Genomic DNA, 19153 nt, shown 5'->3' on the forward strand with positions numbered 1-19153 from the left:
GTATCGACTTAAATTTGAAGGTAGATCATTAAGGAACCGTCCAAGGTATCGACTTAGATCCGAAGGTAGATCATTTAAGGAACCATCTGAGGTATCGACTTAAATTTGAAGGTAGATCATTAAGGAACCGTCCAAGGTATCGACTTAGATCCGAAGGTAGATCATTAAGGAACCGTCCAAGGTATCGACTTAGATCTGAAAGGTTTTGAAGTTGTTTATTTTACTGCAGCTGCAACCTGAAAAAAAGAAAAGTTAGTTTTTTTATGCCATGTCATGATGCATGTAATGTGTTTATGTGACGGGATTCTCAAAATAAATGAGAACCTTGCATGTTATGTACGCATTTGTCGCGATGCATTATGTATTATGTAGACCATGTATGCAATTGTATGAATGTGTTTATGATTTATGACGTATGACTATGATTTATGCTATTTGACACATCTTGATTGAGAAGGTGGATCTCTATGTCATTGTAATTTTGATGTTTGATCTTATCTTGAAGATGCTCAGCTGGGGATTTCTGATTTCTGCTTGGGGATGATCAGTAACTTGATGTTCCCTGATTGGGGATTAGAGATATTAATAAACCATGTTGGAGAAGAGCAAAGTGTTGGAGAACCGATAGTGTTGAAGATGTAAACTCTGTTGGGGAGTTACGTCTTTGTCGGGATGAGTATGTTTGAAGATATCTTCTTAATGATTATTCTGTGGGGATATGATCTTGTGAACCCGACTCTATGGGGAGACATGGGTGAAGGTTGCCCCCAGTATTATAATAACTACCATTCCTGGATTTGATTGGGACACACCACTGAGTATTGATCAAGATGTTAAACTGGACTTTCATAGATTTGCCTCTGCTAGTAGGAACTTGAAGAGATTCACCTTGCAAGGACTTTATGAGAGGTGCACTATGGGCGACATGCCCCTAGTAATCATAGATCCAAGACAATGCCCCAGATTGGGGGGTAGCTTTATATCTACTTAGATGCATGCCCCTGATTGCTTTGGCATCTTGAGAGATTCTCAGAATCTTGACTTGATTGCCCCAGATTGATTGGGAAATAATTTGGAACCCACTTGGGATGTATGCCTTTGACTGTTTGGCATTTGAGAGATTCTTGGAATCTTGACTTGATTGCCCCAGATTGATTGGGCAAAACGTGTCATGCCCCTTGTATAAGTAGGAGACATTGCTTCTCGGAGTAATCTTCTCTGTCGGGATAACTTTCAGTCATTAATTGTACCCTATTGCAAGTTCTTTGTGATGCTAACATTTGAAATTACGTAGCAGAATATGTTTAATAATGAATTCATGAGATGCAATGCATACATTCGTCTTGAGTTTTTGAAATGCATTAAAACAAAAGATGTAAAAGCGTGATATTTATAAAACATGATATTTGTAACAACGTGACGTTTGTAAAAATGAAATATCAACTCAGCATTTTTTGGTAAACCTAAAGGAGTCAGGATACCTTTTTTGGTGACATTATGCTTTCGAACTAACCATGCTTCAGTTAGGACTTTCAAGGGTTGTAACGTGGCTTGGTTCACGGTTTAAGAAACAAAGGATAATGGCTCAAAAATTTATTGTACCCTCCCTTCTTCGTGATGCTCTTCATTCATAAGCTCAGTTAATTCAACTTATGCATTAAGGCTCCAAGAGATTTTTGGATTTGCACCTTTGATAATGATGATGGTTCACAAGCAAAGAGAACTTTTGAGATGACAGTCACTTCTTCCTTTTGGTAGTCACAACATTGTGTTGTTTATTGACTTCTCTTTTTTCATCTTTTTGATATCCCTAACTTTTGCCTGAACTGTTTATTTTGAGCTTACAGTCAGCGGGATGCCTTGATTTTTGCCTAATTCTTCTTTTTTTGATTTTTTGACTTAGCAGGCTTTTCTTTGTATGTTTTTCATCATTTTTTTAAAGATATTGGCTGCCTTCCTTAATGATTGATGAACCATCATTGGCTTTTGATTGACATCTCCAACACTTCTTTGATGTGTGTTGATGAACGCTTGTGATTGAAACCTTTGTTGAAAGGTGTACTGAATGATTCTCTTAAAATAGAATGCACAGCCAAATTAACTGAGAACTACCCTGCCCCAGGTTATGATCAAGGGTTTTTAATTAGTACAAGAAAGAAACTTCTACTTCTTAGGCTCAAAGGGGGTTGACGAGGGATTAACATCCTTATATCTCCATTGTTTAGGAATTGAACAAATGCCTGTACATCGTCAGCATAGTCCGCTCAAAAGCATACTGTATGAGGTTGCGGTATCGTTTTCGTCATCCTCCCTCAAGAGGCATACAGCTTTAGCAGGAGTTGAATATCAAAACACATATGCAAAGTAAAGACATAATTTAAAATGCGTGATAGAGAAATAATTTATTCAAGACAAACATATGCAATGCACTGATGTTGATTATTAAAACAAATAATGTCTATCATGAGTCAAATGTTTAAACAAATAGAAAAGAAACTTGCAAATGAAAGTAGATATAATGATCAAAAAGGTTCTTCCGTCTAGACGTCAGTCAATCATGTCATGACTAGGCATAGGAACGGTGATCACCACAAGGGTTTCAGGAGGGTTGGATTTGATTTCTCTGTCATTGATCAGATCTTGGATCTTATTCTTTAATGTCAAGCAATTGTTTGTGTAATGTCCAAGACTGTTGGAATGGTACGCGCAACTCGCATTGGGTTTATAATAGGTGTTAGAATTCGTTGGCTTGATTGCCCTGAGCTTCTGGATCATATGAGTAAATTGATTGTTGTGACTCAGTTGTCATGATTCCATTATCGTGACTCAGTTGTCGTGATTCCATTATCGTGACTCAGTTGTCGTGATTCCATTATCGTGACTCAGTTGTCGTGACTTTGTTGTCGTGACTCAGTTGTCGTGACTCCATTATCGTGACTCAGTTGTCGTGATTCCATTATCGTGACTCAGTTGTCGTGACTTTGTTGTCGTGACTCAGTTGTCGTGACTTCATTGTCGTGGTCTTTTCTGATTTGAGGGTCATGATTAAATTTTTAATCGCACGCTTCAACGGTCTACCATCCTTTACACCATAACCAGGATTGTTCGAATAATAAGCGCATCTCGCATTGTAATTGTACCCCAAGAATAGGAGTTCCTTTAATTCTTCTTGCCCCTTGGCCAAGTTAAAGATCATCTCTCGGAATCGGTTGTTCTGAGCCTGAAGATTTTTGACTGATTGCTCGAGATTCATGATGCTGAAATAAACAGCGAGGAGGTGAGAAACCTGTGGTGGAAACCTGTGATGCAATGTTATGAATGCGGATGCAATACTTTCAAGGATCTTTAGGAAATTTAGTTAGCAGCATTGCAAAATGATTTGGTCGCATCTTTGTTTGAAGAACTCTAATTTTTGGATGTTATTCTATGGGAATCGAGCTCACCATATCTAGTGGGTCATAGCCTCTGATTCGGGATACTTTTGAATTTGAAGGTACACGGCTAGAGGAAAATAAATCCTCTTGCCCCTTGATAGGTGCCGAGTCTCTGAATTGGAAGGTATGTGGCCAGAGGAAAATAAATCCTCTTGCCCCTTGATAGGAATCCAGTCCTTGATAAGAGCACCTGAAATTGTGCGCCCTAAATTCCTAAGATCCTTGAAAAGGTTAGTTAAATCATGTTATGCGTATGATGTCATGATGTCATGATGTTATGTAATGCATCAGGCATAGCGCAAGCTAGTAAGGACGAGTGAGTCCCAAAAGAAAACCTGAAAGAAAACCAAAGGGTTAGTAGCAAGCACAGACAAGTCACACAAGTGTCCTTAGGTTTAAAGGCTTGCTTGAAGTTCGTAGGTAAGTACCCTCCCCACTGAAGTTAAGTTGGTTCAACCTGTCCTAGAATAGTAACCGGGTTCTATGGCGCTCATATCCTTGATCTTTCTCGCGGGCATTGTCTCAACATGGCACTCAATCGGCCAACCAAAAGCATCCCTAGAGTCCAATCTCAATGAGTGTAGCATCGAGTATCAACCGGCTTCAGTCAGGAATCCAAAGCCAGCTATCTCGCTACTTCCTATAGGCCAAAGTCAAGTTCAACTAAGGTTCTAAGGGCGAATTAGTGCTTGTGACACCACGCGGTAGCCAAATGTCTCCTCGATCATATTCAAGGGCCATCAGGACAAACCAAAGTGTCGCACTAACGGTGGCCACCAGTTCAACCATAACGATACATGTCGTACAGCCTCCCTGGTCTCATGCCACATACCTAAGCTACACTAGATCCGGGTGTAGGATCTTTCACACAATAGAATACCCAAAACAGCCTTTAAAGATAAAGCAAACAAGTCAAACAAATTTAAAGTGATCATGGCTCTAAGGTAACCCCTCTTTTATTCGAAAGCATCCCCAGCAGAGTCGCCAGTTCTGTAATACGGTGAACTGACTTTATTCGGAATGTGCGGTTAGCAAGAGTCGCCACCGACTTTTATTTTATCCAATTGGAAAGGCAAAAAGAACAGGAAAGACCTTTGAAAGATTTTGAGTTCGGGGGGTAGGTTATACATAGGGAAGGTGTAAGGCACCCTTTGCATCCATGGTTATCCATGGGCTCTTAATTGCTTAGCTCACTTTTGTATTGTTTGAAATGTTTGAAAAAGTAGTGTGTGAATAAGAAAAGACTCGTTTAAGGACTTTAGCTTGTAAATAAGCGTAACCTTGTTTGAAAGTATTTGAAATGAGGTGTGAAAAGTATTTTGAAAGTTTGATTTGAATATGAGCAAGCAATTAAGAACTACCTACCCTAAGTTGTCTTTCTTGTTCTTTAAGTCTTTCAGGCGAAAGGATCTATCCGTGCCATAAGAGGGCAGGAAGTCTTTCAATTGGATGTTTAAGGGTCATTGATAAATCGTTCGCCATAAGACTATCCCTTGCCATAAAGAGGGCAGGTAGTCTAAGGGAAGGATATGATAGTCATTTTTATCTTTTAGGCATCATGCGAGGATACCTTAGCAATTTGGGACAATCAGGCAACATTGAGGGAGTTTCAATAACTCTGAAGGCAACATTACTTTAGGTATCCTCGGAATCGAGGGTCTTGACTATTCTTAGGCGACAAATTTAAGGCAACAAGGCAACAATAATAAGGCAACAAGGCAACCAGAGGGATTACCCTAAAGGTGCGTGTGTGGCACAAATAGGTGGTTAACTTCAATGGCATTTATCTTATAATTAGGTGATTCTAGATTCAATTTATGGTTTTCACTCCCTAAATTACTAACCACACAATTAAAATGAAATAAAGGCAAAAAAATAAAATTTCATACGCTATTACAATAAACACCTGCGGGGACGGGGGAAATTAAAAAGCGGAAATAAGAGAAATCAATAATTAATTTTAAATACTGAATGCCTTGATTCCCTCGAACCTTGATTGACCCTGAAAATTAAGATGACAATAATAGGGGTGAGTGTATTGACTATTCGAAGCAAACCCTATTTTGGACAAAAGGCAAAAAGTAAAATAATATTTAAATAAAATAAAATAAGGATTGGAAACTTAGCTCTGATGGTGCGTAGTCAGAGGACCGTGGCTAACCCTGAAAAATGGAGAAGAGAAATGTAGAAAACTTTTTTGTGGCAAATTCAAGGCATTGATAATAAATGAAAGAGGAATTATATAATTAAAAATAAAAATAAATATATATAAAAAAGTTAGAAAACTTAGCTTTTGGTCGGGTGAAGTGTGCGGCTGAAAAACCTTTGATTAACCTGAAAATATTAAGAATGAAAAAAGAAAAGTTAGTGTATTAATTGATCTAAACCCTAATTGATAAAAGATCTACAAACCCCAAAAATTTTACAAACCCTAAAGAGGTTTTTTAAGAAAACTTATGGTGAGCTACAAGGTTTGTAAGGCTAAAAAATGCGTTAATGGATAACACCTACCTCTAGGGTGTATAAATGAACCGAGGTTAACAGACCTAAAAATTAGTTATTAATTTTCAGCCTAATATTGATTAAAAAATAGATACAAAGATCGGATAAAAAAATAATTATAATTTATGGAAAAAAAGTCGAGTTTCTGATTAAAAATAAATGATTACCAAATTATTATATAAAATCTAATTTGTTAAAGTAAGTTAAAAAAGAAATTATAATGAAGAGAAGAAAAAATAAAAATAAAATAAAATCAATTATGTAATAAAAAAAACAAAACTAAGAAACTTAGCTTCGATCCTGTGTGGTAAGTCTACGAAGGTGCATGGTAGAGCTTCATATCTGGGACGTTGGATTTGCACCAGGCATGATTTGAAGGCTGAAGGACTAGAGGCGTACGATGCACGTGCAAAGCAGGGATGCACCGGATCTGGGGCAATTGTTGGAAAAAAAAGAGATTGACGACACCAAGGGTCGAACTCGTGACCCTCCCTTTAACATGGATTCCTTCCCCAACCCAGCTGCGTGCATATTTTGTTAAGTAAATGAAAAGAAACAATAATAAAATAAAGAAACCGAACCATTAGTGGAATGCACGCGTGGCGCGTTGACCAGCCAATCGCCGACGGGGAGAGGGAAGGAATTTTCGACCGGCCAATAAGAGAAAGCAAATCGTCCACGTATTGGTCAAGGGTTCTATCATACCCCAAAATTTGCCCACACTTTTTAGTGACAAAAATTTTTGAAGTTATTTTTAAAATTGGATTTTTATAAAATTTTGGATTTATTTACATCAACATCCTGAATTTTAAAAATATTCAATTTAAAGTCTATGTTAAAATAGAGTAGTTTACTCTTAAAATGCTTATATTTTAATAAATAAAAAATGTTAGCCGATGCTTCACACACTTTCAATTGGCTTTTTATTTCATACAAATAACATAGCACAATTGGTAAGGAAGTAAGACTTGCAAGCAGAAGATCACGGGTTCAATTCCCGCTTGGTGCATTTCCATGTTTTTTAACTATTTTTTTATCTTTTTTTGCACCAGGAGGTTTTGACCTAATTCTAATATATAAATAGAGCTTTCCACATACACAGTTTGGGACGAACAATTTTCTAACTCTAACCAACAATAACCCACCATTTTTTACAAACTTTTTCAAACCTTTCTTCGAAATCTCTACGCTTTTCATAACAACTTTGGCCGATGATTTTGATATGAGGCCTCCCATCTATTTTCTTTTAAATTTTAATTTGTTTGTTCTTTTAATCACATGATAATATTGCTGATGATTGCTTATTTTAATTATTTATTTATTATTAACAATTTTGTGGTCACTGTATATATTCCACTAGCCTTATACTAACACTCGTTTGTGCAAGTTTTTCCCTAAAAGATTGTTCTTACGCACAATAAAATATATTGAATTCACTCGTTTTCTTTTTACTAATTCATATTGTACATTCATATGTAATTGGTACCAATTTCTTTTCTAAATCCAAAAACCATTTTCTTTGTTCACAGATGAAAATACCCACTGTACAAGCTATTTACTTTTCAATACAAATCTTTTAAACCATTATTTCTTGCTGTAAATTTCACCATTCAAAGTATAGCAACAACATTCCAGGGATAAATTTCACAATACATTTTTCATACTAACCATCAAATTTAAACTTATGATGCAGGTTCATAACAACAGATCCAAATCGAAGCAAATATGCAATCAAGAAACTTCAATACATCATCTGGCAATCCTTCAAACAGCACCGGATTCGACATATTTTGATAACATACCATTAGTCTGTTTTTGCAGGAAAATAGAGGAGAAGAAGTGGAATCTGAATCCCTCCGTGAACTCTCTCAGACGACGCACACAGCCACCCACGCAAGACCCAACCACCGCAGCGCCCCTCTCGGCCGGAATCACAACGCTGCATCTCCGGTGAGCCATCGGCCGCCGTCGACTTCATCGAACCACCATCGAGCCATCATGCCTCCAAAATCCGGTGAGTTTCAGGCCTGTGAGTTTTATTGGTTGTTGAATTTTATTGTTTATTATTTTTGTGGTTAAATTTGTTGGTAATAGCTTAACAATGGAGGATAAAAGAAGAAGATTGATTATCGAGTGTTGTTGTTGTACAAAGAGTGAGAGGAAACCGAGTAATAAGGGGAGGCGAACCCCTCCTTGGAATTTTAGGGTTTCTTTCAAAAAAAAATTGTTTGTCATTCACTTTTGGGCCAACATTTAAAGCCCAGCGAAATATTCTTTTACACCTCCAGCCTTTAATTAAAACTTTTTTCTTTTTAGCACTTGTTTTAATTTAATTTAATTAATTTAAGTTCTATTCTTCAAAATTCTAAATTTTTCTCTAAATTATTTAACCCAAAATATATATATATATATATATATATATATATATATATATATATATATATATATATATATATATATATATATATATATATATATATATATATATATATATATTTCTTGTTAGAATTTAATATAGTTTTAGATTTCTTTATGTTAACATTTGTTCACAAGTTTTCACTGCTAACATTTTTTTATTCTTGCGAGGTATTATCTGCGAGGCCTTGAGATATTTCTTGTGGACATTTGCAAGTCACTAATTTTTGTACATTTAATAGTTTAATATTCTTCGCATTTCTTTTTTTAAATATTGTAATTGTGCATGGGTTGTAATAGTAATTAGGACATTTAAATTCCCGCACTATAATTCCCCGTTTGGCATTTTGTAATCCCCTCCCCGAAGCCATGTAATAGCGTAGAAATTTTACATTCTGCATTTTATTTTCTGCTTATATAACTGTTTAGATGTATGTTAATAGGATTGTATGACAAGACTAATCAATCAAACGCTAGCTAACCTTAACTCAAGATAAATAAATAACCGAATCTAACACACTTGCACGCACTCACCTCTAGGGTACGCCCCTCTTTGGTTGCCTTCGAATATAAGGTCGTGTCCCTCGAATGTAGAGGTACCTGTTAGCAAAAGTCCCTCGACTAAAAATCATCGCAAAGATCATAAGTCCCTCGATGACCCACGATGTTGCCTACGATAATATGATCTAGTCCCTCGAATGGTTGCCTACAAAGCGATGATTGTCCCTCCGAATATTGCTAAAGGTACCTCTACCTGTTGCCTCCAACGACCTCGATGACCCTTCGATGACCCGCACGTCCAATATAACAAGGATTTCCTACTTCTATATAGTATGGATAATCCTGGGAATCGTAAAAAGTATAGAAAAGGACCAATTAGTTAGGGTAGTGCTCTTAACCTGCCTAGCTCAATAAAAAAATATCTTTTCATTACTATTTCAAAAAACTAAGGCTACGCAGTTACGCTAAAGTCCTTATGCCTCTTTTCAACTCAAAACAAACAAACATGAGCTAAGCAAGTTAAGAGCCCGTAGATAACTACGGATGAAAAGGGTGCTTGCACCTTCCCTTTTCATAACTTACCCCCCGAGCCCGTTTTCTTTCAAAAAAGGTCTTTTTCTGTACTTTTTACCTTTCCTAACATTGGACAAAATAAAAGTCGGTGGCGACTCCTGCTTCACCGCAACATTGTTGCTTATTAAAATAAAAGTCAGTTCACCGAGTTACAGAACTGGCGACTCTGTTGGGGAGTCTTTAAGAGGGGTTTACCTTAGGGCTTAGTTCATTATAAATGTTTTTAATTGTTTGTTTGTATGCTTTATTTTTAAGGGAATTGCTTGGGTTTGTTATTATGTGAAAGGTCCTACACCCGGATCTAGTGTACCTTAAGTATGTGGCATGAGACCAGGGAAACTGTACGACATGTATCGTTATGGTTGAATTGGTGGCCACCGTTAGTACGACACTTTGGTTTGTCCTGATGGCCCTTGAATCTGATCGAGGAGACATTTGGCTACCGCGTGGTGTCATTAAGCACTAATTCGCCCTTAGAACCTTAGTGAACTTGACTTTGGCCTATAGGAAGTAGTGAGATGGTTGGCTTTGGATTCCTGACTGAAGCCGGTTGATACTCGATGCTACACTCATTGAGATTGGACTCAAGGGATGCTTTTGGCTGGCCGATTGAGTGCTATATTGAGACAATGCCCACGAGAAAGATCAGGGATATGAGCACCCTAGAACCCGATCTTTATCTAGGACAGGTTGAACCAACTAAACTTCAGTGGGGAGGGTACTTACCTTTGAACTTCATGCAAGCCTTTAAACCTAAGGCTACTTGTGTGACTTGTTTGTATTCATTATCTAACCGTTTGGTTTCCTTGCAGGATTTGTTTATACACTAACCGTTTGGTTTCCTCGCAGGATTTGTTTATACCCTAACCGCTTGGTTTCCTCGCAGGATTTTTGTGTACCCCAAAGCTTTGGATGGAAAATTTCTGATGTTCCATGTGGAAGTTATGGCTGGTCAAAGTTCAGTTGACTTTTTCCTATGAAACCCTAATTTAGGAACCTTTGAATGTATTGATTTCTGATCTTTTCTTGATGAATCATGATCAATACTTGATCAAATGATGAATGATACTTCATAATGAGGATGTTGACCAAAAATCGAAAGTTTTGACTGTGGTTTGACCATATTTTGACTTTTAGGTCTACTAGTCGATTATCGATTGTTTGGGCCATTGAGTGAGCAATCTTTTGAATCAGGACTTAAAACTTGGCATGAGGGTACTTTGAGGCATATGAGAGGCCATGGAGTCCACTTGAGGTCTTAGAACCTGATTTTACTGTGAGGAAAGCAAAACCCTAATTCTGAGGCACTTGTTTAGGAGATAGGTAGCTTTGAGCAATTGGAGATCTTTGAGCATTTGAAAGTCAGGTGGACTTGAAATGTGATGTGCAAATTTTGGGGTATGACAGTCGGAGAGGTATAATCTGAATCAAGTGTACTCAGTTTATTAACGTTATGGTAAACTATAATGTTTTAGTCCCTCAATATTCAAAAAATTATTACCAAAAAAATATTTATGAATTTTTCATATTTGAATATTATATCGCTTATATAAGATCAAAAGGGTAAAAATGTAATTTATTAATAAAACTCCCCTTCCCTCCTGAACCAAAGATATTTTTAATTAAAACCTCTTCCTTCCCTTCCCCTCTCTTATTTTGAACCAAACACTTATCTTATTAAAAAAATCTCTCCCCTCCCCTCCCCTTCCCTCCATTAACACCTCTCCCCTCCCCTCCCCTCATTTGAACCAAACAGACCCTAAGGGTGCGGGTTCGATCGCCCCTTTTGCAACTTTTTTCATTTTTATGATTTATGTCTTGTCTCATATTTTTATAATTGTGAGCATTTGGTTATCACCACTGGCGCGTGACCCAACAGTTAACCTTTTCATCTGTGAAGGCAAGACACGAGTTCAAGACTCATGGGTGCCAAAACTTAATTTTTACCACTTGTTTATTTCATTTTATTTTCACAAACTTTGATATTTATTTTAATATAGTAAATCAACTCGTCTTCACTTGATTTTTTGTATAATCTTAACTTATGTGGTATATTTTGTGAATATATTTTAAAACTAAAAAAAACTATTCATTTAATCCTTTTTAATTAAAATAAAAATGATGCTTTTATGCTTTTTAAAGGCCTTTTAATCAAATATTTTCCAATAATTTATTCATCAAATATTTTGATTAAACTTGTGTGATTATTTTATGGTTAACCTTATCTCCTTCAAAGTCCATAACATGATCCCTTAATTTTCTACCTATGATTTATTTTGTTTTTGAAATGATTAGACATAAAACCCAAATCTTTGATCCTTTGACCTTTCCCATTGATTCAATGAGAATATGTAGCAACCTGCTTTAAAATTTATGGTCGCCACCACCCACTACTTATTTTATGGGCAAGTGGGAAACCCTTAAAAATATGAGATTTATGGGTAAGTAGGTAAATTAGACAAATGAAATGTGTTGTGCACCCTTTGCCTTCCTTTTATTCAAGGGGACCCATTTAGCCTTTAGGTTATTTTTAATAAAAATGTTTTCTTTATAGTATGAGGAAAATTATAATATTAAAAAAGAGTTAAAATCAAGGGTTGGCCTCATATAATATGAATTTTAGTCATTGGTCAAAAAATGGAAAAAATTCTAAGGGTTGGAAAAATAAGATTATAATTGGAAAGATTTAAATCAAAGTTAGCAACAATAACCTCAAGTGTCATCATTGGCAAAAATAAATATTTGTAAAAAAAATGACTTCATATGAAATAATTAGCCGAAATAAGTATTAAAAGAAAAAATACTTTGAAAAAGGAAGGTCTCAGATATCATCATTGACCAAAGAATAAACAATTTTTTAAAGGGGCCCGCATATTGAAATCATTGACCCCCAAAAGTTTTAAAAAAATTTGCGTAAAAGGGAGAAAGTTTGCCAGAGGTCCTATTTATATTGTTAGAAAATAGGTTAAAAACCAAAGAAAGGAAATAACCCAATAGAAAATAAAGCCCAAAATTATTTTGGCCACCAGAGCTAGTTTGAACGAACTTTTTTAAGTCTTAAAAGTTACTTTAAAGTTAAAGTTAAAAATAAGAGCTTTTAAAATAAAGTTAAAGTTGTTTGGTTACGATTATTTTTTAAACTTTAAAATTATTTTTAATTCAAAAGTTGTTTTGTGAAAGTTTTATATATATATATATATATATATATATATATATATATATATATATATATATATATATATATATATATATATATATATATATATGGAGCATATCAAGTGAGAGTATTTTATAATGAGAGATGAGAGAAAAAAATATCAATCATTAAATTCATCAAGAGAAGGAGAAGAAAATTAGATAAAAAGTTGGGCCAAACAATACCTAACTGAGATTCAAACCCACAAACTCCTGTTTGCAAGACTTATTCCTTACTAATTATGCTATATTAATTATTCAAAATAAAAAACTAATCGAAAGTATATGAAGGGAGCAAGTATTTGCAAGTTTTTAAAAAATATAAATAATTTTAAATTAAACTATTATATATTTTTAAGTAGACAAAATAAATTGAAAATAAATATAAAACCTGAAATATTGTTGCAAATAAACCAAAGAAATTTAAAATCCAAAATGTTATTTATTGTAAATAAACCAAAGAAATTTAAAACCCTAAAATATTAGTAAATAAGCCAATAAAATTTAAAGCCCAAAATTGTTAGTAAATAAACCAAATAAATATTAGTAAATAGAGAATAACCAAAATAAAACCTAAAATTTAAAGGCTAAATTATGGTATTTTTTTTTTTAAATTTCCCCAGACTCCAGCAGAGTTGTCAGCTTTAACAATCTGCTCTAAAATTTACGTTTAAACGATTCGACACCCACTACTTGTTTTATGGGAAAGTGGGAAACCCCTAAAAATATGAGATTTATGTGTAAGTAAGTAAATTAGGCAAAAGGAAGGTGTTAGGCACTCATTGTCTAAATTAGGCAAAAGGAAGGTGTTAGACACCCTTTCTTTAAATTAGGTAAAAAGAAGGTGTTAGACACTCTTCGTCTTCCTTGTATTCAAGAGGACTCATTAAGCCTTTAGGTTATTTTTAATAAAAATGTTTTCTTTATACTACAAGGAAAATTATAATATTAAAAAAGAGTTAAAATTAAGGGTTGACCTCATATAATATGAATTTTAGTCATTGACCAAAATATGACAAAAAATCTAAGGGTTGAAAAAATAAGATTATGAATGTAAAGATTTAAATCATGCCTAATCATTGGAAAAATAAGATTATGAATGTAAAGATTATCATTGACAAAAATAAACATTTTTAAAGAAAAGTGTCTCATACGAAATCATTAGCCAAAACAAATATTAAAAGAAAAAACATTTTGAAAAATGAAGGCGTTAGATATCTTCATTGGTCAAAGAATAAACATTTTTTTAAAGGGGCCCTCATATTGAAATTATTGACCGTAAGAGGGAGAAAGTTTGTCGATCGTTGTTTGTTCAGTCAACGAGACAAACCTTCAAGAGGGGGAAGAATTAGCGTAAAAAAAAGTTGAAAGAAAATTTTTCGAAAAATTATACGTGAGATCAAAGAATTCCACCAATTACGATTGCCAAAGTTTCTCTTTATAATATTAGAAATTAGGTTAAAAACCCAAGAAAGGAAATAAGCCAATAGAAAAAAAGTCCAAAGTTATATTGGCCATCAAAATTAAGAATCGGGACATACTTGTGTCCAAAATCCAAATGCAAAACAATTGAAAATTTAAGTTCAAGTGTTGTCGCCACATGAGATGACAATTTGGTCTCTTTTGTAGGTATAGTCGGGGATGTAAAATAAGTGAAAAAATAATTATTTTTACAATTAATTTGAAATATTGCTTTACGTAATTTTTTTTTAAAAAATAGTTATTTTAAAAAGAAAATCAAAAAATCCATCCTTTACTAACTTAATCAAATTGCCAACTAGAGACTAGTTTCTCCCCTATACAGTCACTCTAACCTGCAAGGTATTATACATTAGAGCGGAAACTCCGTTGCACATGGCGCAACTTAGCGAGAGCGACGATCCAAACCACGTCGTTTCATCTCCATACTCAACCCATGAAGCCACCTTCACCAAGAGGCGGCCATCGACTATCTCCACCGAAACCCTAACATCACCATCATTACCCACTCTTCCCTTCGACGTTCTCGCAGAAATTCTCTGCATGCTCCCCGTGAAACTACTCCTACAACTCCGCTGCCTATGCAAGTCCTTCAACTCCATAATCTCCGATCCCAAATTCGCAAAGAAACACCTTCGCCTGTCAACCCCGCACCACAACCTCATTGTAAGCTCCACCAATTACTTAAACCAGCTCCTTCTCTTTGTGTCCCCGATCCCCTCAGTTTTTTCAACCTCTACCGTCACGCAGAGACTACTCACGTACCCTAAAACCCTAACACAAGAATACGGCGCTCCTTTGGATGTATGCTCATGCGACGGCATCCTTTGTTTAACGCTAGATGATAGACACAGACACGCTCTTTTGTGGAACCCTTCCATTGGAAAATATAACAAGTTGCCTCGTTTGGAAACTACGCACAAGAGAAATTCTTTTTCCTTATATAGCTTTGGGTATGATCCTTTCATAGATGATTATAAGGTTTTTGTTGTTTCTTTTTGTGACAAATACAATTACAGTGAAGTTAATGTTCATGTTATGGGTACAATGTCTTGGAAAAGAGTCGACAATTTCCCGTATTGTAGCTCGATTCGTCGATCGGGGGTGTTTGTGGGTGGGGCTGTTAATTGGTTGGCGTTTGATAAGATGAGTTCTTGGCGTGCTATTGTTTCTTTTGATTTGAAGGATGAGTTGTATCAGACGCTTTTGCAGCCTGATTTGGAGAATGATTTGTGGACGTTGGGGGTGGCGAAGGATTGTCTATGCATCTTTGCGAGTAGTCAAATATGTTTGGATGTTTGGATTATGAAGGAATATGGAAAGGAGTCTTGGATTAAATTGTGTAGTGTTCCTTACATCGAAAATCGGGGTTTGTATGCCTATACCAAGGCGCTGTATATTTCTGAGGATGACCGAGTGTTGATGGATTTTCATGAGTTGAGAAGTGTTAACTTGAAGTTGGTTGTTTATGATTCCAAAAATGATACTTTGAAGATTCCCGATATTCAAACCATCAATCATTGGATGGACCCAGAAGTCTATGTTGAGAGTTTGATATCACCTTGTTCTTGATGTCAAGATATGCAAATGCAAATTTGAGCATGACATTCAAATGCATGTTCTGATTACATGTGACTTGTTGGATCATTGTTAGTTATTGATAGATGAAATATGCAGGTAACAAACTATTTAATTTCATTTATATATTTGTATAATCACTTTTAGCCAGAATTTGAGACAAAACTGCCATCAATTTCATTAATTAATTACAGACTGTACTTGACCAATTAATAAATATATTCTGTCATACATCTTTTCTGATGAATAATAGTAAAACTGTTTAATTCCATGATTTTTCATTTTGAAGCCAAGTATTTTACAGGTGTATGTATATTGAACTAATTCTTGTTGTTATTGATTTGTTGTATGCATTTTGCACAATAAACAAATATCCGGGTACAATTTTGCTACATAAGTTTTGTGAAGGAAGAATGCAGATTGGTTTTGGGAATTGAGAGAGATCTAGTATAAGCTGCAGGCAATGACACAAACTTCTCAGTTCGTCCTACATAAGCTCGTTTTGTCAAATTGTCGTAATCGTTGTCTTCAATTGCATCTAAGATCTTGCGATACAATATTAAAGACGACCAAACCTGCAAATCACACATATATCAAACTGTTTCACATGTATGCATGATATCATATATAATGTACTAATAGGTATGCATATGACAATCTTATAAATCATCATTTGATTCAACACAGTTCTTCTACGTAATAATCAAACGACTATGATTGATCGATACTGTAAAATATACATACCGGCCAACGGCTGGCCTTGTCAAGGTGAGAAGCTCCTTCTTCTGCAGAATTGAAGTAGAATCTTGCCCTTGCAATCTGCTGTTTCATAAACTCCTTCCATCTTTCACTCACCTTTCTTGAGAATACATCTTTGTCAGATAAACCAAACTCACCAAGTTCATCTTGTGGAAGATACACTCTACCTCTTAATGCACTATACTCAAACAAAAAGTTGATAAATCTTTAGTAAATATCATATATAACATAAAATAATTCAAAAGAAAAAGTGAACATCAATTAAGTGAAGCAGATCAATTAGAATCATGAACTTACTCCTCCCCTACATCTCTAAGAATGTTTGTGAGTTGATTTCCAATACCAAGATATAATGCTGATTTATATACACTTTGAGCAGGAATGACAGACTCCGGCGCGATTCCCATTACCGGAACACTCATCAACCCAACAGTTCCCGCCACATAGTAGCAGTAGAGATATAATTCTTCGAAATTTTTGTATCGGGTTTTTCTCGTATCCATTCTCATACCTTCTATCATGTCCCTAAAAGGCTGTAATCAAAGACAAGTCCTGTCTCATTAGTTGAATTACGGAAAAAATAAAATTTATCTAACACATATTTCATAGCTAATTCAACTTTTTTCCGCAGTATCTGATTAAGAAAGTATGAGAATTGATTGTTAACGAGTTTTAGTTGTCACCTTAATATCCAAAGGAAACTTGGAAATCGTATCGGTAAGAGTAGCATCAAGCATATCATAGGGCTGTCCATTGAAAATGTCATTCAATCTATCTTCCCATCTATCAAGAACAGCAGAGCTCATATAATCAGCATTAGGACCATCCACCAACTCATCCGTCCTCCTGCACCAAACTGCAAACAAAGGTTTCAATAAAAAAACAAGTTTCAAAATTGAAATCATCATATATATATTTGTTTGTTTGCAACTTTGTTTCTATCTTGTTTCTCAAATTCTTACCGTATATAGCCCATATAGCCTTCTGTCTTTCTTCAGTCATAAGTAAAGTTCCTAGATAGAACGTCTTAGCATATTCAGCGCAGATGTTTCTGCACATTTCATATGCATTCTTTAGAAAACTAGGCTCAAACTGTGGCTTGAAATTACTAGAACATAGAGTATCAATATCGGCTATCCGAGACTGCTTTTCAACAACTTCTTGTACATGTAAATCAGCAACAGAAACTCTTTGTTTTGACAGTTGGGGAAAAAGCGCGGTTCTACTATGTTTTGGAACCATGGTTAATTCTGATGTTATAACATCATATCTTCTACCACACGGTTTCCCATTATTCCTAATGGTAGAAGGCTTTACTGCCACTGAAAATGGTATACTCATCGCACTACTTAATTCAACTCTGAAATAAGCAGATACAAAATAAGTGGCCTAGCTAGTTCAGAATTACTTTTAAGGTATTTGCTGTCAAGTGAATGGTAAGAAAGCTATATATAACTATATTTCACAAATGTGACAGTATTAATATTTTACACATAAGGTAGCATTTCTATAGACTATAACACAGTTTAGGCCACATGACATAGTTTGGCTTGAGCAAAGACGAAGTTTACAATTACAAAGATGCTTGTTTTTGTTTTTTTTTTTATATTGCCTCCAAATTTTCAGTGGCACATTGTGTCTTCTTGTTGAGTTTCTTGTAAAGAATCAAAGTCATTTTGATTCCTTTCCTTACCCACACTACAATTACGTATGTTTGGTGGGGTTCATAATCCTTGTCTTGTGTTTTATTGCTTGTCTTTTAGTATAATTCACCGTCCATGTTCATTCGCTTAAACAATTAATGATTGTGGGATCTAGTTAACTTATTTCATATTCACTTTTATAAGAGTTATTTTAGAAACACATAGTTTTTTTCTTTAAATTGTAATTAATAGTTGTTTTTTTTTATAAAAGATTTCATTTAATAGGCCTCATGTAGAGTATAGTTTTTTTTATGAATATTTCTTAATGTATACTTAGGAACCTTTGACGAAATTCTCAAAATAATTTCTAAATTCGGATATGTATATTTGAACTCACCAAATTCCAGTTTTTTATGGCATACATTCGGAGATACATATCCGAAAGAATCAAACTGCAGATTTCAGAGGTACGTATCCAAATTAAAGACGAACTCCCATACCAGAAGCAAGAACATTAAAAACAAAGCAACTTAACATAAATAGTCAAAATTATATAGATAGTGGAACAAAAATTAAACATTACATTTAGTTATAAACGGGTAGCTTAGGATGTTGCAACATTTTGATAATATCTTCTCCCGATCGTTGAAGCTTCGCGTCAACCTTAGTCGGATCCTTAGTATAATATCGGTGAAAAGTACTCCACATAACCTTCAAATCATCATCCGTCTTCAGTGCAAACTGGATGAACTTTGTCTTTCCTTTAGTGTTAAGTGAGGGTGAACGATACTCGGGTTTGACCACCTTTCGATTTTTTTGGATATTGCGGGAGAGAATTTAGTATGGTAATCAGCACGACGAGAGGCGTGCCCTCGGGGAACCTAAATTGACGTGGCGACATCTCATCACTGAAGTAGACAAAAGTAAGGTGAGGATATGTTTGACTCATCTCTATTTGTGGTGTTTGATATTGAAGAAATGATTTTGAGTCCTTATTTATAGAAGATATGAAGCATTTGGACCAAAGAATTCTTATCCTGCCACCAGAGCATGTTTCAGAAATACACCTCCAAA

The 19153-nt window shown here is 35.1% G+C and overlaps 2 protein-coding genes across 2 annotated transcripts; one reads left to right on the forward strand and one right to left on the reverse strand.

Moving 5' to 3' along the window:
- Positions 1-14423: 14423 nt before the first annotated feature.
- LOC131655859 (F-box/kelch-repeat protein At3g23880-like) lies at positions 14424-17283 on the forward strand. Its single transcript, XM_058925660.1, has one exon. It carries the CDS (start codon positions 14475-14477, stop codon positions 15669-15671), a length of 1197 nt encoding a protein of 398 aa, XP_058781643.1. The 5' UTR covers positions 14424-14474; the 3' UTR covers positions 15672-17283.
- Positions 15989-17822, reverse strand: LOC131655861 (phytoene synthase 2, chloroplastic-like). Its single transcript, XM_058925661.1, has 5 exons — positions 17399-17822; positions 17120-17292; positions 16734-16969; positions 16422-16614; positions 15989-16252 (listed from the first exon to the last, which is right to left on the reverse strand). Exons 1-5 carry the CDS (start codon positions 17775-17777, stop codon positions 16067-16069), a joined length of 1167 nt encoding a protein of 388 aa, XP_058781644.1. The 5' UTR covers positions 17778-17822; the 3' UTR covers positions 15989-16066.
- Between the last annotated feature and the right edge of the window lie 1331 nt (positions 17823-19153).

The sequence above is a fragment of the Vicia villosa genome, linkage group LG3 (assembly GCF_029867415.1).
Source record: "Vicia villosa cultivar HV-30 ecotype Madison, WI linkage group LG3, Vvil1.0, whole genome shotgun sequence".
Taxonomy (NCBI): Eukaryota; Viridiplantae; Streptophyta; class Magnoliopsida; order Fabales; family Fabaceae; genus Vicia; species Vicia villosa.